This window comes from Bos taurus, chromosome 5, assembly GCF_002263795.3.
Source record: "Bos taurus isolate L1 Dominette 01449 registration number 42190680 breed Hereford chromosome 5, ARS-UCD2.0, whole genome shotgun sequence".
Lineage (NCBI taxonomy): Eukaryota > Metazoa > Chordata > Mammalia > Artiodactyla > Bovidae > Bos > Bos taurus.
The window spans coordinates 100,031,106-100,052,260 of record NC_037332.1 but is presented as its reverse complement, the minus strand read 5'-3'; the positions used below and the strand labels follow the sequence as shown (position 1 = coordinate 100,052,260).

Here is a 21,155-nt window from a genome sequence, read left to right as displayed (position 1 = left end):
TCTATCAGAATCCATGTAATAGAATTAGTTTGTCCAAATGACTCCTTTTCACTAGTGAATAAATAGCATCTCTCCAATCATAAATTGAGACGTGTATTTAAGGTCATTTTAGCACATGACTATGTACTTGTACAGGCTTCCCAGGTGGCCTCAGTGGTAAAGAACCCGCCTGCCAATGCAGGAGACATAAGAGACGTGAGTTCAATCCCTGGGTCAGGAAAGTCCCCTGGAGAAGGGAATGGCAACCCATTCCAGTATTCTTGCCTGGAGAATCCCATGGACAGAGGAACCAGGCAGGCTATATAGTCCATGGGGTCGCACAGACTCAGACACGACTGAAGTGACTTCACACACAGGCATGTATATACTTCTATAGCTGAGATTAGAATCCAATTACCCTGAGTCATCACATACTTTTTTTGTTGTTGTTGTTTTCGTTTTTGCTTTTTTTTAAATTTTTTTAAAATATAAATTTATTTATTTTAATTGGAGGTTAATTACTTTACAATATTGTATTGGTTTTGCCATACATCATATAATTTTGGAAGATTAAAATTATTCAGAATTGTCAACTCTTGCCCTAGTAGAAAGTAGTTAAAGATATATTTGATGTTTTATATATTGAAAATTAGTCCATGATAGTCTTCTTCAAGTCATGTCTGCTGATGTAACTTTGTTTTCCCATCATAGCTAGATATCTTTAATTCAATTTCCTAAAATGAATTTTTTAAAAATTTAGGCTTATAGATGACAGACTAAAATATTAGCCATGAAAAGTGTGACATGCTGTAACTTATGGATATTTAATTCAATCATTCAACAATCAACCTTCAGGCACTATAATTAAAGTGATGTATGATAGGAGATTCAATGATGAGTATGTCAGTTACCTGAAGAACCTTCCAATCAGATAAAAGTTATGGAGTCATTCACAGGTGACAATGACATGGACAATTCATCCCTAGTTAAGTGGCACCTGGGTGTTCTGATTCTTAGAGGTGGCAGAAATTATGACTGTTTGAAAACTTTGTTCCTGACGTGAAAAATGATCGCTGAGAGATAGCAGTGAGCAGTCCTAAAGAGCGATCTTATTCCCCTCCTCAAAAACTGAACCTAGGTAGCCTCGATGATAATCAGGAATCCTAGCCCCTAGTCCACCAGGGGTTACAAACTCCAAGAAAAGCAGCCCTGGCTCTTTCCCTCATTTGAAAGCAAGAATGTTTCAAGGAAGCAAAAACTGTAAACACATGCACAAAGTTTATTATTAGAAACAGTGTAAAAAGTGGGAAAGCACCCAGAGAAGCAGTTTGTTTATTTAAGACCCAATCAAGGCAGAGATACGCACCCATAGAGGAAGAGAGTGGGCGTCCTTGCTAATGAGGCAGAGCACAGTAAAGAGGCAATTTACATCACTGGTATAGGACAGTTCTTCTGGGTCTTTGTTTACCTTTGGCCAATTATCTCAGTTCTTTTCCCACACTTGACTAGTCCTGGACCCTCCCCAACGTGGGTGCACAAAAACATTTTGCTGAGATGGATCGCACAGCAGAGGCCTGTGGGTACACGTCCACACTTATTATGGGATGGTGCACCCTCCATTTTGACCCCCAAAGAGTCTTCCTGTATACATGCAGACAGGGGAGTTTTCCTTGACCTCAGAAGTGGTCATCTTATCTCTTTACTTTAGTAGTGCTCAGCTTCTGCCACTAGCTTTGTCCTTGGAGGGTCTGGGTGAGAAGGAAACTTCAATTTTAGTACACTTAACAAACAGCAGCTGTTTGGCTCAGGGACCTATCTCGTACCTCAGAAATGCAGTTGATCATTAAAAGATACACATAATTTAGAGGATGAAGAGGAAGGGAAGGCTATTCAAGACTACGGAAACAGTGTGATTGAAAAGCAATCAACACAATAAGGTAAGAAACTATGATGAAAGTAATCTCACAGGAAGGAAGTGCAGGTTATAAGGACAATCTCAAGGAAAAGAAATTAGAAACAGGGGAAAGAATCAAACAACAGGTTTTTAATTTTTGATTAGTTATAAACACTTAAAAATATTATATATTTGTCTCTCCTAATTATGAGGTCAGAATTCATAAGCTTTGCTCTCTGCAACCCATAGCCTCGAACAATGCCTCCCTTCCAGGAAATATACAGATTCTGAATTAATTTCATTCTCCTTCTGCTAATGAGGTACTTTTTAATTACAAAAAGTGAGTTGGCAAAAATCTATTTTCCACTCAATCATGTTTGATACTATTCACACTTTCTCTAATGACTGTAGTTTAACTGATTTCTTTCCCCTGTATTTTCCTTCAGGAAATAATTATGTGTGCCCAAGTGACTGGCTACTAAATCAAGGAAAATGTTACAGGTTTTCAACTTTTTCTAAAACTTGGAATGAAAGTCAACGTGATTGTTTAAAGCTACAGGCACATTTACCTGTGATTCAAAATTCAAAAGAGCTGGTGAGGAGTCAAAAACAGTTTTTAAGTGTTCAAGGGTGAATCACTAGGTACAATTCTAAGTGTGGGTGGTTCATAGTTATTGCTTTTGAACATTCCTTAACCAGCATACCATTCATGAGGTTCTCAAGGCAAGAATACTAAAGTGGTTTGCCACTTCCTTCTCCAGGGAACCACATTTTGTCCGGCCCTAACTAGCAGGGACATGCCCTTCAGCTGCTCCACGTAGTTGGATGACATGCCTGGTGTCCTGGCTGTCCCACTGCTGGTCCTCTTTTGAGCCTTGTAAAACCTTCACTGGCCACTGGGTGTTGGTCAACAAGCAGCCTGGGGTCAGACAAAGGCCCTGCTGGAGTGACTGGGAAGGGTTGTGGGAGAGGCTGGAGCCAAATTTGGAGGACATGGAGGAGTAAAGGGCACCCTGGTCTCTGTGCTCCCTCTGGCCCCCCCGGGGGGCCTACAATTACTATTGTTTATTTTTTAAAACCCTATTATTCTGAAAGAAATGGTTATTTATCATTTCATTAATGCCTGGCTCAGTGCCTTACTGTATAAAAGGCATCAAAAAAATTTTTGAGAGCTTGTTTGGAGGTTCTAGCAGGGGAGTACATTTACTTGTATACTCTTGACAGCAGACAAGTCCTCCTCTATTGCGATGATCATCTTCTTTGATGGAACTCGCAACTTCTGGAGGGACACACACGGAGTGGCAAGGGAGGAAGGGACACCCATCTAGCCAGCCAGATCAGCTGAATCAACCCTGGTGATCAATGTGATGACAGATGTCACAACCCTATTGCCCTCACATCCCCATTTTTTTTGAACGAATGAATATACTATTTTTCCTATAGAAGTTCATACAGAAGAGTTTGAAATCTGGACAACCTAGTTGGCTTGGACTATGTATTACATCCCCAGGAAAACAATGGGTATGGATAAATGAACACCTTTTTGTGGAACAAGAAATGTAAGTACTTATTTGCGGGGCAGAGATGGTAGAGGTATTGATGTTTTATTTATAGAAAAGTATTTGTATTTAAGCTTCTTTGCTTTCTGGTCTTTTTCTTCTTTCTTTTATCATTTCTTTTGAAAAACATTTTCTTTCCTTTTTTTTTTTACTTTCTTTCTTTTTTCTTTCTTCCTTTACTCTCTTTTCTTTCCTTCCTCTCCTTCTCCTTTTAACATTTACTGAAGAGAATAGAGGGGGTCTCCAGGTGCTCAGTGGTAAAGAATCAGCTTGCCAATGCAGGAGACACAGGTTTGATCCCTGGGTTGGGAAGACTCCCTTGAGGAGGAGGTGGCAGTCTGCTCCAGTATTCTTGCTGGTAAAATCTGATGGACAGAGGAGCTTGGTGGGCTAGTCTGTGGGACTGCAAGGATTCAGAGATGACTGAGTGACTGAGCATGCAAAGGGAATAGAAGGTATTCATTATGGAACATGTAAATTATTAATTGCAAAAAATGATAGTTACTTTTAAATTGTTAAACTGATTTAAATCTCCTTTAAAATATTACCAAGCAAATATTTTCCATATACAAAATGCAAAGGTAAATTTTACTTATAAATGAAAAACACCTGAAATATATACAAACATCTCTTGAGCTGATATCAGAAAGTGAGAATTTGCAATCTTGCCCTTAGAAAATTATTTCAATCTCATTGAATAATTTTTTTTGCATGTAGGAAAAAAATATATTTTTTGTATGTATGAAAAGAAAATGAAGCTTTTCTCACAATATTCTTGTGTGAACACTATAACGTAATACGTTACGTTATGTAAGAGGCTTTAGGATTCTTAGGTGTCACAGATGTTTGCATATTCTCTGTGCTTTGATTTTCTTAACATTCTAACATGCTAGAGCACCTGAGATTTGGCAAGTTTGGGACAAAGACCATGAAATGTCAGTTCATTTCAATCTGTTTATTTAGTCCTAGATATTGCCGAATTCAGACTTAAATTGAAGAAAGTAGGGAAAACCACTAGACCATTCAGGTATGACCTAAATCAAATCTCTTATGATTATACAGTGGAAGTGAGAAATAGATTTAAAGGCCTAGATCTGATAGATAGAGTGCCTGACGAGCTATGGAATGAGGTTCGTGACACTGTACAGGAGACAGGGATCAAGACCATCCCCATGGAAAAGAAATGCAAAAAAGCCAAATGGCTGTCTGGGGAGGCCTTACAAATAGCTGTGAAAAGAAGACAAGCAAAAAGCAAAGGAGAAAAGGAAAGATATAAACATCTGAATGCAGAGTTCCAAAGAATAGCAAGAAGAGATAAGAAAGCCTTCTTCAGCGATCAGTGCAAAGAAATAGAGGAAAACAACAGAATGGGAAAGACTAGAGGTCTATTCAAGAAAATCAGAGATACCAAAGGAACATTTCATGCAAAGATGGGCTCGATAAAGGACAGAAATGGACCTAGCAGAAGCAGAAGAAATTAAGAAGAGATGGCAAGAATACACAGAAGAACTGTACAAAAAAGATCTTCACGACCCAGATAATCACGATGGTGTGATCACTGACCTAGAGCCAGACATCCTGGAATGTGAAGTCAAGTGGGCCTTAGAAAGCATCGCTATGAACAAAGCTAGTGGAGGTGATAGAATTCCAGTTGAGCTATTCCAAATCCTGAAAGATGATGCTGTGAAAGTGCTTCACTCAAATATGCCAGCAAATTTGGAAAACTCAGCAGTGGCCACAGGACTGGAAAAGGTCCGTTTTCATTCCAATCCCAAAGAAAGGCAATGCCAAAGAATGCTCAAACTACTGCACAATTGTACTCATCTCACACACTAGTAAAGTAATGCTCAAAATTCTCCAAGCCAGGCTCCAGCAATATGTGAACCGTGAACTTCCTGATGTGCAAGCTGGTTTTTGAAAAGGCAGAGGAACCAGAGATCAAATTGCCAACATCCACTGGATCATGGAAAAAGCAAGAGAGTTCCAGAAAAACATCTATTTCTGCTTTATCGACTATGCCAAAGCCTTTGACTATGTGGATCACAATAAACTGTGGAAAATTCTGAAAGAGATGGAATACCAGACCACCTGACCTGCCTCTTGAGAAATCTGTATGCAGGGCAGCAAGCAACAGTTAGAACTGGACATGGAACAACAGACTGGTTCCAAATAGGAAAAGGAGTATGTCAAGGCTGTATATTGTCACCTTGATTATTTGCCTTATATGCAGAGTACATCATGAGAAACACTGGACTGGAAGAAACACAAGCTAGAATCAAGATTGCCAGGAGAAATATCAATCACCTCAGATATGCAGATGACACCACCCTTATGGCAGAAAGTGAAGAGGAACTCAAAAGCCTCTTGATGAAGGTGAAAGTGGAGAGTGAAAAAGTTGGCTTAAAGCTCAACATTCAGAAAACGAGGATCATGGCATCTGGTCCCATCACTTCATGGCAAATAGATGGGGAAACAGTGGAAACAGTGTCAGACTTTATTTTTTGGGGCTCCCAAATCACTGCAGATGGTGACTGCAGCCATGAAATTAAAAGACTCTTACCCCTCGGAAGGAAAGTTATGACCAACCTAGATAGCATATTCAAAAGCAGAGACATTACTTTGCCAACAAAGGTTCGTCTAGTCAAGGCTATGGTTTTTCCTGTGGTCATGTATGGATGTGAGAGTTGGACTGTGAAGAAGGCTGAGTGCCGAAGAATTGATGCTTTTGAACTGTGGTGTTGGAGAAGACTCTTGAGAGTCCCTTGGACTGCAAGGAGATCCAACCAGTTCATTCTAAAGGAGATCAGCCCAGGGATTTCTTTGGAAGGAATGATGCTAAAGCTAAAACTCCGGTACTTTGGCCACCTCATGCAGAGTTGACTCATTGGAAAAGACTCTGATGCTGGGAGGGATTGAGGGCAAGAGGAGAAGGGGACGATAGAGGATGAGATGGCTGGATGGCATCACTGACTCCATGGACGTGAGTCTGAGTGAACTCCGGGAGTTGGTGATGGACGGGAGGCCTGGCGTGCTGTGATTCATGGGTCGCAAATAGTCGGACACGACTGAGCCACTGATCTGATCTGATTGCTATTCGCCACTCATTCTTGTCTTTCACAAACATTAAACTAAAATATGAAGTAGTATTCATTCTTTGGACCTGCTTTGATTGCAAACTTGACAAAATTTAGTTAGAAATAACTAGGCTCTTTTTTTATTCTTTTATTTGGAAAGCAGAATATTGTTACGGCAGCATCTCTCTCTCTCTCTCTCTTTTAATCCTGTAGCCAAAAGAGAAATTTATTGTAGAAGGAGAGTAGATAACTGAGTAACATATTTCATTTTAAAAGCTTTCATTTAATTATTTAAGGAAAAATGGTATGCAGATGGGGCTTCTCAGATGTCTCAGTGGTAAAGAATCCACTTGCCAATGCAGGAGTTGCAGGAGATGCCAGATAAATCCCTGAGTCAGAAAGATCCTCTGGAGAAGGGAATAGCAACCCATTCTAGTATTCTTGCCTGGAGAATACCATTGACAGAGGAGCCTGGCAGGCTACAGTCCATGGGGTTGCAAAGAGTTGGACATGACTGAGTGACTAACAAACATGCAATCAATGACTAGAAAAAATAGTTAAGGAAATAGCTCTCTCAAAAATTATTCTATTCACACCTATTCCTAACCCTATCATACCACTGAAGAATTAGCAGTTATTTAAACAGTTTTAACTTGAAAATATCCCTAGTTTCCAACTTCAAAACTCCTGAAACTCCCACTGGTATGTAGAATATCTGTCACCACATAACCTTTATCAAAAACTTTCATTTTAGCATTTAGCTGTCTCGAAAGGACATTATTTATGATGCTATGTGAAAAATGAGTAGATGGAAAGTGACATGGAAATGGACTTTCAATCACAAGGCTATGACCAGGGAGAAAGAGAGGTAATGGTAGCTTGGGAGAGAAGTAAATGGATGTCAGGACTAATTTTGAGATGGGATGCCCAGGACTTGCTGATGCATGTAATTCGAGGGTTAAGAGGGCAGGAACAGTCAGGAATGCGCCTAGTCTTCAGACTTGCACTCCCATAGTATTGATACTCAAATAAGAGCCATCCCAGAAGGGAGAGGGTGTAGGATAAGCAAATCAAGAGTGCCTCACTGGCAACAAAGGAAGAGTCTATTCTAAAATCTTTTGTTGTTGTTGTTGTTATAACAATATAACAGATTTATTATAACAAATCTGTTGTTGTTCTAAATCTTTTGTTGTTGTCCCTGGCAACAAAAGAAGAGTCTTTTCTAAAATCTCTGCAACATTTTGACTGCTGGAAAAAAAAAATTACCTGCACAACTTGGCTGGGGGAAACTTTAAGAAGTATAACCATTATTTTAAGATAAATGCTCTAAAGTCTGCCTTGTGTCTTCTAGTTTCTCGGTGATTGGACCCATTGATAACATGAGCTGTGCTGTCATAACAAGAAATCAGGTGTATTCCGAAGACTGTGACTCCAAATTTAATGGCATTTGCCAGAGAGATGCTGTCTGAACAACAAAAGCAAACCTGTGCATTTAAATAATTGGAAGAGAAATATATGGATGTTAACAGTGCCTATCTTTTTTTGGAATACAAACTTATTTTTTAATACAAACAAAAAATTTTCATGTATTCTGTACAGATACAACACTCCAAAATTAGAAAATGGAATAACTTATTTTTAAACTAGAAAACATAATTCCCTATTTTTTTTTATAATGCTATTAGAGATTATTATAAATTACTTTTAAATGTGGTAATTGTATTGTGGTTATGTTGTACGGACAGATAGGAAAACATTCACGATATTATGTCTAGAATTTGCTTAATTTATAAATGATACAAGATTGTTGTTGTTGTTGTTCAGTCACCCAGTCGTGTCTGACTCTTCTTGACCCCGTGGACAGCAGCATGCCAGGCCTCCCTGTCCCTCACTATCTCCTGGAGTTTCCCCAAGTTCATGTCCATTGCATCAGTGATGCCATCCAGCCATCACATCCTCTGACACACTCTTCTCCTTTTGCCTTCAATCTTTCCTGGAATCAGGGTCTTTTTCAATGAGTCAGCTGTTCACATCAGGTAACCAAAGTATTGGAGCTTCAGCTTCAGCATTAGTTCTTCCAATGAGTATTCAGGGTTGATTTCCTTTAAGACTGACTGGTTACAAGATTGACAATGAGTTAATAACTTAAAACTGAATAATGAGTATATGCGACTTACCGTATTATTTTCTCTACTTTTAAATATGTTTGACAATTTCCTAACACAAAACAAAACATGTTTTGGTTGGGGAAGAATGTTGATTTCTGACTTCAGTCTTTGACATTCTTATTTATCCCTGTTGCTGCAGTGTCTAAAAAATATGAAATTTAATTTTCTAATCCTGCTTATTCTCTATTTCTTAGGTTCTAACTCTTCCTGTGCATTTGATGAAATAATAGACCAGTGCATAGATGTGGTTATACAACATTTTTTTTTCTTCATGGTGGGCTTTGTCCTTAATTACTTTCAGTTTTTATCAAAAAGAAATCAAACTTTCAACTGGTAATAAAGTACTCAGCCATTGTAATTATGAGTGGCTTTCTGAAGTAATATACAATCTTGTATTTAATGTGATTTTACAATTCATTTCCCTTTAATCAAATTTGGATTTAAACATTGTTATATTGAGAATTGTCTCACTCCCTTAGTTTTCTAACTGAAATTTTATACAAAGTACCTTATTTTTTCTTTCATTTATCCAAAATGCACTCATATTTCAAAGTAAATTCAACAGTTTGTGTGCCCTAAGTAGGTGAGGAGGTATGACATAACATCATCAGAAAGTTCTCTGTAGTTCATGCTGAGCCATCAGGAATTGATTCACCCTGATAGGTATGACTTAAAGGAAAACAAGGAGTGAATTACTTTAAACCATTAAGCAGTTAAAATTAATTTGTAATCATGAACCAACAGCAAAAAATAAAACACATTATAAATCAAGCAAAATTTGAACTTAATCTGTGCCAAAATGTAATTTTGGCTAAATTTCATATTTTCAAGTTTTCTTGGTGACAAATGATGAATAGATACAATATGCCTGTGCTTGCTTACATGCTGATATTTTCCAAGTATTTGCATTCACATATAGTGCCAGGAACAACATTTATGGGTGGGACTCACAAGAATCTCCTTTTCATTTATCAGAAAGTTTCATCTGAAACTAATTTAGGAGTGAGCCTCCATTGGCGGATTCATTTTGATTTGGCAAAGGTAATACAATTATGTAAAGTTTAAAAAAAAAAAAAGATATGGAAGAAAGAGTAGTCTGTGTGTTTCTGTATGTTTATCCTGTAACCTAGACTCTTTCTTTTTCTCCAGCTTCTCCATCCTAAGTGTCTATGTATTCTCCTACACTCTCCTTCCTTCTTGTACTGAGAGGTTACAGTTACCTAGGCAGGAAGTTAACTCAAACAAATGTAACAAAGAAGGGCTTAATATAATTTTCCCCACACCCTACAGAGTTTGAATTTTATGACACATCTAGGGTTGCATCCTATCATATTTCCTTGTTCTTACTTGGAAAAGGGAAATATTTTTCAATAATCTATTCTCTATTAACTTTTAATGTTATTTTTCTAGTTTATCTTCTGTAATCTAAGCTTTGTAATTTTAATATAGAACTCTGATAATGTATCTGTGTTATAGAGTTAGGGTCCTTCCTTTCCCTTATTTGTAAGATATTATTTAAGTACATGTTTGTTCATAGATGACTCTCTTGTAACATTTATTTAAACCAAAGTTGCTATGGTTAGTGGTTTGTAATATTTACACATATTAAGCACATATATTTCTCTAACTTTTAAGCAGTAGGTCTTGGCTGACCTATCAATATAAATCCCTTTAAATTTATCATAACTACTAATACAGTAAATGTCATCTAATTGTATACTGTAACTTTGTTTGGTCCTATTTAACAGAAGTTTCCTGACTTGTGCTCATGATGGGCAATTATGTGCCTTGAATTAATAAGATTCTATATATAATCATTCATTCATTCAATAACTTTAAGTTCCTTTAATTCTTGAAAAATTTTATTGTATGCCAGAAACTAACATTTGTAAACCAACTACACTTCGATTAAAAAAAAAAAAAACTTACAAAATTCTTTATTGATTTCTCAATTTATTCTATGTTTTAGATATTGGTTTGCTGCAAATCCACTTGATATCAACAAATCCCCTGGAACTGTGGACTCCATCAGAATTCAAAAAAGCAAAGGGTCCATTCCCACTGATTTCAAACCTGAAAAGAAACAATAAAAATCAGTTTGGGACCATTTTCAGCTATAATCAAAGAGCAATTTGAAGCATTTTATACAAAACGCTAAGCTTTACTCACCTATCACAATACTCTACTCCCCAAATATCTGTTTTTTTAAAGCAATGTAGGTATTTAATATTACTATTATTATTAGCATAATCTGTCAACTTATTTAGGGCAATAGGTAGAAAGACAGAGATACAAATAGACAAAGAGAAATAATAGACATAAATAAAAGCTTATATCTATCTCCATTTATCTAACTTTATCTAACTATATTTATTTCTTTCGAGAGAGAGAAAGTGTTTCTAAATCAAGTGATATATGGAATTTTTTAAAAGCAGTTCCCTAGCATATTACCTGGTATATTTTTAGCCAATGTTCAGTTTTGAAAGTAAGAAACAAGATTTATATTCATTTGGCACTTTTGAAATATACTGATATGGAAACCAAGGAGACTAATTATAATAATTTTTATCAATTTGCATCACCAATTCAATGGACATGAACTTAGGCAAACTCCAGGAGATGGTGAGGGACGGAGAAGCCTGGCATGCTGCAGTCTATGGAGTCAAGAAGAGTCAGACATGACTTGGCAACTGAACAACAACAAAAGCAATATTATTTATTTATATAACTATTTCTTGAGGGAATGTTGTTTCCTGACTTTTTATCCATGTCTTCCTGCCTTAATATTATTAATTGCTAGATATAAAAATGGAAACCAATTTAGAACTATGGAAAGATGAAAGATTATACTCATTGCATAAAAAGAAAAAGATTGATTATCAACTAAGCAAATTGATAAAATTTATTTACAGTGAGTTGGCTGTTCATATCAGGTGGCCAAACTACTGGAGCTTCAGCTTCAGCATCAGGCTTTCCAATGAGTATTCATGGTTGATTTCTTTTAAGACTGACTGGTTTGATGTCCTTGTTGTCCAAGGGACTCCCAAGAGTTTTCTCCAGCACCACAATTTGAAAGCATCAATTCTTCTGTGTTCTGCCTTCTTTAAGGTCCAGTTCTCACATCCATACATGTCCACTGGAAAGATCATAGCCTTTACTACACAGGTCTTTGTCAGCAAAGTGATGTCTTCTCTTTTTAACATACTGTCTAAATTCGTCATAGTTTTCCTGCCAAGAGGCAATCTTCTTCTAATTTCATGGCTGCAGTCACCATCCACTGTGATTTTAGAGCCCGAGAAGAAGAAATCTGTCACTGCTCCCACCTTTTCCCCCTCTATTTTCCATGGAGTGATGGGACCAGATGCCATGATCTTAGTTTTTTCTAATACTGAGTTTTAAGCCAGCTTTTTCACTCTCCTCCTTCACCCTCAACAAGAGGTTCTTTAGTTCTTCTTTGCTTTCTGCCATTAAAGTGGTATCATCCACATATCTGAGGTTGCTGATATTCCTCCAAGAAATCTTGGAGAGTTAAAGACTTTTAACTTGGAAATATGGTTATTTCCATATGGTCTCTAACACTTTAAAGAAAAAAAAAAGAGATCTTACAAAAATTTTAAAAGTACAATACATGTGCTTTGACTTTGAATTTGCAGAAGAGTTGAATTTCAGTTAGCAATAGGAGGGTTTATTAGCAAGAGCTTGACAATAAAAATGAAATGAAACAAGGAACAAAAATAAAAATGGAAAATTTCACTGCATGCCATATAACAAAATTAGAAGGAAGGTGGGTTGGTCTAGGGTATGTTTCAATCTAAGAAGACACATGTCACAGGGTAGAAACTGAGAAAGACAATTACACATAGAAAACAGGGAGACTTATTTACAATAATGCAACTCAAACTGATTTAAAGTTTTTATACAGCACCAGAATAGAACCTTTCCTAGTAAATTTGAAACTCACCCAGCATTGAATGTAGTGCCATTTGTCCATTTCCAAGACTCTCCTAGTTTTCTGCTTAATCCAATCCAGTACATAGAAGTTCCTGCATGCTTCTTCAAAAATTTCTTTCACACAAATCAGAGAATTATCCATTACTCGATATTTTATAGCATTATAGCTAACATACTTCTCACTGGAACATCCCATTTTATGATTTACATCCTAATTTGTGTGCCCTAATGCTTCCATAGCAACAAACAACACAGATGGTGATGTTCAGGTTAGCTTTATGAGAATAATTTTCACTTTGCTCTTTTACTTCTTAAATATATCTAAGTAGTAGAGTGACTTCTAACAAGTCATCAAAGCTCTTTGAGCTACTATGTCTTGAATTACCATTAAGGATAAGTTCTCTCTCTCAAATGAGAAACTGATGAAAAAATCATATTTGACTTCCTTTCCTACAAGTTCTACTGCATAAAACACCAGTATGTTTCTCACAGAGTAAAGGACAGAGACTCTAAACTGACAGGATGTTATGTCTGGCTGACAAATTCAGGAGCTGAGTATTTCTATAAGAACAGGCATATCATGTTTCTTAAGGGTGGCAGAAGACTAACACATGTCTTATTCTGTGCACAGATCTTCTCTCCCAAATTATAGAGAGGTGAGGGTGTTTAAAGGAAAGTATAAGTACTGTTAAAATAGGAAAACTCAGAAACTACTTTGAATAGATACCAGTGGCTACTGCTGCTGAAGCTGAAGCTCCAATACTTTGGCCACTTGATGAAAAGACATAACTCATTGGAAAAGACTCTGATGCTGGGCAAGTTTGAAGGCAAAAGAAAAGGGGGCGCCAGAGGATGAGGTGGTGAGATAGCATCATCCACTCAGTGGACATGAATTCGAGCAAACTCTGGGAGATAGTGGAGGACAGAGGAGTCTGGTGTACTATAGTCCATGGAGTTGCAAAAAGTCAGACATGACTTAGTGACTGAATAACAACAGATACCAGAATAATAATGTCATTGCTGTATGATTTCACTTATATGTGGAATCTAAACAACAAAACAAATGATCAAACACAAGAAGACAGAAACAGAGTCTCAGATACACAAAACAAATAGGTGGTTGTCAGTGGAGAGATGGGTGGGGAGAGAAAAGAAATAGTTGAAAGAGCTTTGAACTTCCAGTTGCAAAATAATGAGTCATGGGTATGAAATGTACAAAGTGGGGAATATAATCTATAAATGCTTGATAGCATCTGGGGATATATATCATATGGTGACATATCATAACTAGAATTATCCTGGTGGTCATTTTGAAAAGTATTGAAATATCAAATCACTATTGTGTGTAACAGGAACTAACATATGTTACAGGTCAATTAAACTTCAAAAACAAACAAATGAAAAAACTCATAGAAAAAGAGATGGGATTTGTGGTTACTAGAGGTGGGGTGGGAGGAGGGGGGAATGGATGAAGGTGGTCAAAAGGTAAAAACTTCCAGATACAAATAAGTGCTAGGAATGTCATGTACAACATGATACATATAATTAACATATTGTATGTTATGTGTAGAATTTGTTGAGAGAGAGATGCTCAGAGTTCTCAACACAAGAAAAAAACTATTTTCTATTTCTTTAATTTTATATCTACAGGAGATGATGGATGTTCACTAAATTTATTGTGATAATCATTTCATGATGGGTGTATGTAAATCAAATCATTATGCTCTGTACCTTAAACTTATACAATTATATCTCAGTAAAACTAGAAGAGACAATGTAATTTCCATTGCACATTGTCTCCTATAATCAGAAATCTAATTTCTGGGAGAATATGATTTCTTCTAATAAAATATATTCCACAGTCTCTCCTACTGATTCCTTGCTACTGAACCACAAACCTATAGTTTTTCTTCATAAATAAACAAACCGCTCCACCAAACATTTGCCTTTCAACATAGAGATCAAACATATGGATACCAAGGTGGGAAGAGGAGAGGAGGAATGAATTGGAAAATTGGGATTGACATATACACACTTTTGATAATATGTATATAATAGATAGCTTATGTGAACCTCAGAATCAGTGCTCTGTGGTGACCTAAATGGGAAGAAAATTTTTTTAAAACGGGGATATATGTATACATATAGCCTATTCAATTTGCTGTACTGTAGAAACTAACACAACATTATAAAGCAATTATACTACAATAAAAGCTAATTAAAAATAAATAATTTGTATTTCCATCTCATGTGAATTGCTTTCTTTCACTTTGATGTTCCAAACCCTTACTCCTTTCTTCTTCTCTCAGATGACATATAAGCCTCAATTGCATAACTTGTCCATGAGAGTCATTTCTTATAAAGCCCTCATATGTACATAATTAATTTGGTTTTCTCCTGTTAATCTGTCTCATGTCAGTTGAATTCTTAGATCAGCCAGAAGAACATAGAAGGGTAGAGGAATTTTTTCCCCTCTCTGACATAATCATGAAGTATTAGCTTTTATCATTTTTTTTTCCCCTTTGTACAAAATTTAGCTTTGAAATAATTGAAAACTTTTCCCTTTTCTTACCATATCCTCTGGTGTATCAATCTGAGCAAGTTCTGATCCCTGTGAATTGCAAAATCTTTTACTGGCTGTCCAATTTCTGGTATCATCCGAAAAATAGAAGCACTTCCTTCTTACACCAATCCACTCCTCTGAACATTCCATAGCTTTGGCACTTTCTGAAGATATCAAACATAATACTGAAAAAAAAAAAAAAAAGAAATGAATAAAAACAATTACAAAGTGTTTGTACTCATTCTGGTGAATCAATTTTATTTTTCACTACCATGGTTTGAAACCTGAAAACTAGCTTCACTCATGGAATGATGGATGAATTCAATTCCTCTGTTGTCCATAACGAAGACCATTTAGTGGTTGAGAAGTCTAGACTTTATTTTATTTTCCTGGCTTCTATTTTGAGAAGTGGAACTGCACATCTCTCATGGTCTATATTGACATCCTACCAAAACTTATGCTGCAGATTTAGCAACCAAGGAAGAGACATAAATATAAATAGTGTCAAGGACCAATGTAAGAAATAAAGGCTCATTTTTACCTCAAAGAAATGTAAAGGTTAAAGACAGGAGAGGACATATGAGCTAAGGAAGTGAAATTCATCATAAAGGACAATGAATCATTGAAATCTGAATTAATCAAATATTGGTTCTATGTAACCAATATTTAGTGCCAAAGAAGCTGGAATAATGATGACTTTATTTCTCTGTACGTTGTTTTGAGAATTTACTGTTTCTGGATTTTAGTGAGGTGCTGAGTAATTAGGTTAGATAAAGTCCTGGCCCTCCAAATGTTTAAAGCTAATTAATGGGTACAGTGTCAAGTAAACATTTAAATGTAGAGCCAACTCCTAACTCCTGACTTTTTCTCTTCTGTAATACTCAGAACTGGATCCAGACTACCACAAACAGGTAATAAAATACATCGTTTCAATTTTACCTTTTTAGTGAATAAATGAATGTAAATATGTCTTAGAGAAACTCTTCCTTCTAAATATTTAATTTACAGATGTTTAAATATAATTAGTATTGTGCTCTCAGAACTTTATAATGACAGAAGAAGTTATAAGCAGGAATAATATCAGAACTTTTGTGAATGACAAAAAGAAAGAAAGAAAATGAGACTCAAGAATGTTAACGGTTAATTTAATTTCAGAGCTAAATTCAGCAAAACTTGCAGATGGAAAATCAAGTTCTGGAGACTATTAGGCTACAAGTCATAAATTAAAATCTACCTTTGGGTATTTTTCACAACATAGACCCATGATATCCAGAAAAAAATGTAAACTTCTTCATCTTTGAAAATTTACTCCAACAGAGAAAATCTTGAAGTAAATCCCTAGTTCCATATTTTCCTTTTTTCTTTTAACATAATAGAAATAAGCAAATATTTTCATAGAGCAACTATTAGTAATATAACTCACTCTTGATCCAAAAGAAATTAAAGAAATAATGCAATTATGGAGACAGTGTTGTATGGTAGTTAAAATATCAGAAATTAGAGAACTGGAATTTAGCCAGCAGAAAAGAATCTCAATTCTGGTTGGCCCTGGAATTTATTATTTGTAAAAAGCGACTAACTCACTCTGATTGCTATTTCTTTGGGTGTGAATGGATTTCGTAACTATTTCATAGTCTTGTGTAGATTAAATATAAAAAATATAATAATAAATATAGTATATTTAACATTATTAAATTATTAATTAATAAATTAATAAATTATTATTTATTAGTTCACACAAAATACTCTCAATTAAACAGTAATTGCTGTTGCTGTCTGAGGGTTATCTGAGAATTTATGATTATTTTATTCAAAGATCAAGAACTCTTACGAAGTCAAGAAGATGACTAAGTTCTCAGAGTATTTTTAAGAGAGGCAAGGAAGGTGGTATATGTGTGCTCAGTCGCCTCAGTCATGTCTGATTCTTTGTGACCCCAAAGAACCGTACATAGTCAGCTTTCTCTGTTCATGGGATTTTCCCAGCAAGAATGCTGCAGTGGGCAGCCATGTCCTCCTCCAGAGGATCTTCCCGACCCAGGGACCAAACCTGCGTCTCCTGCATTGTAGGCATATTCTTTACGGAAAGCCCCAAGGAAGGTGGCAAAAGCTGCCAAGCTAGTAGGAACCTGAGGTTGTCTCTACAGTCCTTTTATTACTGCAGAGTTGAGAGATTTGGGACTAAGCATGAGGTATAAATGCATAGCCTGCTGCATAAAGAACCAAAGAAAATTCACAAGTCACCCACCTGTTACTACTACAAGGACAGCTATAAAAATCAGGGCAAGTATAAGAAATTTATTTTCCTTACACCAGGCTTTTTTCAACTTGCAAACTGTAAAATGAAAAAAAAAAATTATTGTAAAATTTCCAGAGAAATTCTGACTGGGAACTGATTATTCATTTATTCCTCTGCCATAATAATCAATCAAGAAACTCTCACTAAAAGCATCTACATTTTAAATTAATAAAGGATATACTGGCCTTACAAAGTACTAATACAAGGAAGATAAGCCCCAGTGACTGCTGTAACTGCTCAGATTGGCAGTGGGGAGTGAGGAGAGTACTTAGATTTGATGGAAGGAAGAAAGAAAAACAAGGTTATCCCTAAGGTGGAAATAGTGTGAATGAAAGATTAGAATCAAGAAAGCATCATAATCAACAAAAGGGCTATAATCAGACAAATGGCTACAAAGGAAATATGAATCAACCAAAACAAAGATAGGGAAGAAAAGAAAGTCATAAGTATGTATGACAGAAGAATTGAAATGTAAGATAAATTTTTTTTTTTTTAATTTGGTAAGCAACAGAGGGCAGAAGTTTAATTTCTTTGAGCAAAAGCATGTTAAGCTAAAAACAGCAATTTGTACTGAGCAGAATAAATTACAAAGGAGAAGGAATTTAGCACTTGTGGAAATGTTAGGACATTAGGAACAAACAGTAATAATTCTATTAATGACTAAGATCGCCATGTCTGACACATTATTCAGTTCAGTCATTCAATCATGTCTGACTCTTTGTGACCCCATGGACTGCAACACATCAGGCTTCCTTGCCCATCACCAACTCCCAGAGCTTTCTCAAACTCATGTCCATTGAGTCGGTGACTCCATCCAACCATTTCATCCTCTGTCATACCATTAGCAGATATAAAAACAATCTGGGAAGATTGTGTACACACAGGCACACACACATTTAATACCAGAAAAAGAAAAATTTGAAGAAAAAAATAAAAAAGATGTCATACACTCTGTCTCTATTCAGAGTTGTATCACAGACTTAGTGGTTGAAAGTGAAGTTTTTAGGTTTTGTAGGGGAGGCAAAACTTTAACTATACACATCTTGGGTTTTCAGCTGGCTTTTTTTTTTTTAAACAAAAAGACAGATTAATAAGAGAAAAACAATTTATTAATGACTGTGGTGCACACCACTTGGGAAAAACCTAAATGAAGAATAATTAAAAGCAATAGCTTAGAACCCCAACTAATGGAGCATCTTCCACAAAGGACAATACATTTCTAGAAAAAATGAGAGGACAGAAAAAGCAGTTTTTGACTTTTAAGAGTGGCCAACTGTGAGAAGGCAAATATTTAGGGAGAAATTAATAGAGTAATTGAGAGAATTTGTATCCTGTCTTTGGGCAGAAACAAAGGCAGGCACAATGAATTTTCCCTGCTGTTTATTGGTTTCTACATGCCTTCAACTCAAAGTCATTTTTATATCAAAAGGCAAATTTTGAGGTGACATGTTCCGGTTTCCTTCAGTTTCATTATCACAATAAAAAGGGTAAAGGATTCTAATGGAAGAGATGTATCTGCAATGATTTCAGACAGTATGATTACATAAAAAGAAACACCAACAGAATCAACTTTTATTTCCTTTAATTTTCTTGTATCACTGACAACAGCTAGAACTCTACTAGGTTGAAGGGTACAAGAGTGAGCACCTTTTCTTGTTCTTAATCGTAAATCTATAACATTTCATTACTGAACATCATAAAAATGCTGCATAAACTTAACATATAAAAGAGAGATGGGTGAAGATGTCGGAGTAGGAACACCCTGGGGTCACCTCAACTCACAGGCACATCAAAATCACAGCTACCTGCTGAACAACCATCAATGAAAAAGACTGAAACCTACCAGAAAATATCTTCTATAACTAAGGATATAAATAAAGAGCCATAAAGAGATGGGTAAGAGGGGTGAACTCACAGTTTAGTCAAGTCCCGTATGCCCCATGCGGGTGATTCACAAACTGGAGAGTAATTATATTGTAGAGGTTCTCCCACAGATGTGAGAGTTCCTTAGGCTCCTCAGATCCCTCAGCCTAGGGATTCCGCACCTGAAGGATGGGCACACAGGGCATTTGGCTCTGAAGTTCAGCGGGGTTTAATTTTAGGAGTCTCATAGGACTGGGGAAATAGAACCGTCACTCTTAAAGGGCACATGTTGGGGGCCGGCATGAGGCACTCCGCCCATGGCAAAGGTCATGAGGAAGGAGGCTCGACATACGCAAAGGCGGGATCGAGCCTCAGGAGTTCCCCTGGAAATTCTCGAGCATCTACCCCCATAACCAGAGCCTGCTTACTTTACTACTTTGTGCTCTACCCTACACCTCTGACTTTACGGGGGGCTGTCCCCCATCACCTCTTTCGGAGAAGGAGTTAACTTAGAGCTCCAGTTAATAATAATTCCTGGGCGTGGCAGGAGTGTTTCAACTTACAAACTCCTCTGAAGGTTCTCTAGCCTACCTTACAGGCTTGTCCGGCCACATGTGATTGCTCACAGCCTCCCAACCGTGAGAGGCACGAGATGCTTTAAATCTTCTAAAAACAGGTTCCTTAGAAAACCATTAGTATAAGTATAGTGGGCTGATTAGAAATTGTATTGGTGAAGGGTTTTTCATTTGTTGAGCCAATGTTTGTTGCTAAGACTCCACATCCCCTGCCCTTACACACATTAATGAATATATAGAAGAAATAAGTATTAATCTTTGATATAAATCACATTAGACCTTAGGCTAAGTAAATTCTTTCCTTAACCAAAACCCACTACACCCTCACCCTGTAGGAATGTAACTTTATTTGGGTGGCGTCTGTTTTAAGAATAATCACCCTTGGAGAAAAAAGTGTTCTGGTTGACTGACCACTGTCACAAGGAGAGGGTCAAAAATTGTCAGCAGGCCCCCCTGGCCAGAAGATGATGTAACACCTCTAAGACCTCTGTATACATTTGTATGAAGCACTTGACTTTAATAAAAGTCAGGACTGCTGTCCCCAGGTGACTTTTGTATAACATCTCAGTGTATAAAAACAGACTCTGGAAAATAAAGAATTGGGATCAGTTCCTCGAAATACTGGTCTCCCCATGTCTCTCTCTCTCTCTCTCAAACTCTGGCTGAGTCTCCATCTGGAGCGTGGAACCCGCCATGCTTACTAATTATGCCTGGGCTTCTAAGATCCGACCGGGGAGGCCTCAGTGTTTCCTCTCCTTCTCCTCTCCTTCGGGAGAATGGAAGGACGCCTGCAGCCTACGTAAGTGGTGCAAGCTTCTTGTCTTGAAGTTTTATTGGTCTCCCACGTAAATCAAGCTACTCAGCCTCTTTTCTCCACTGAATTTTCCTACTGAGCTATCCACATTCTATTACTCTTTACATCTCTAATTAATGTATAATTGAAGCTATTGTATCCTGATCCTTGCGGAAGCTGTCTCCCCTTCGAATACCCTGAATCAGCCAGGGCTAGACCCCGGCAGGCACACACAGAATCTCACACACTTCAGGACCCAGGGCAAAAGCAGAAATTTGATAGGAGCTTGAGCCAGACCCACCTGCTTCTCTTGGAGCATCTCCTGTAGAGGCTGGGAGGGCCTGCATCTCATCGTGGAGACATGGACACTGGTGGAAGCAAACGGCTTCCACACTGGGAGCTTCTTCTGGCAGGTAAATGCTGGTGTAGGACGAAGTCAT

At 37.0% G+C, this 21,155-nt stretch overlaps 2 protein-coding genes across 2 annotated transcripts in view; one reads left to right on the top strand and one right to left on the bottom strand.

Moving 5' to 3' along the window:
- The window catches only part of KLRF2 (killer cell lectin like receptor F2), an 18,501-nt gene extending 7,839 nt beyond the window's left edge, over nt 1-10,662 (top strand). The window contains exons 4-6 of the mRNA XM_003586125.6: nt 2,320-2,468; nt 3,317-3,432; nt 7,858-10,662. Coding sequence (XP_003586173.3) covers nt 2,320-2,468; nt 3,317-3,432; nt 7,858-7,975 — 383 coding nt within the window. The 3' untranslated portion in view covers nt 7,976-10,662. The remainder of the gene's footprint in view (nt 1-2,319; nt 2,469-3,316; nt 3,433-7,857) is intronic.
- On the bottom strand, nt 10,578-21,155 carry LOC100847268 (C-type lectin domain family 2 member A). Its single transcript, XM_024992911.2, has 5 exons — nt 21,017-21,155; nt 17,434-17,520; nt 15,198-15,373; nt 12,636-12,739; nt 10,578-10,747 (listed from the first exon to the last, which is right to left on the bottom strand). Exons 1-5 carry the CDS (start codon nt 21,153-21,155, stop codon nt 10,633-10,635), a joined length of 621 nt encoding a protein of 206 aa, XP_024848679.1. The 3' UTR covers nt 10,578-10,632.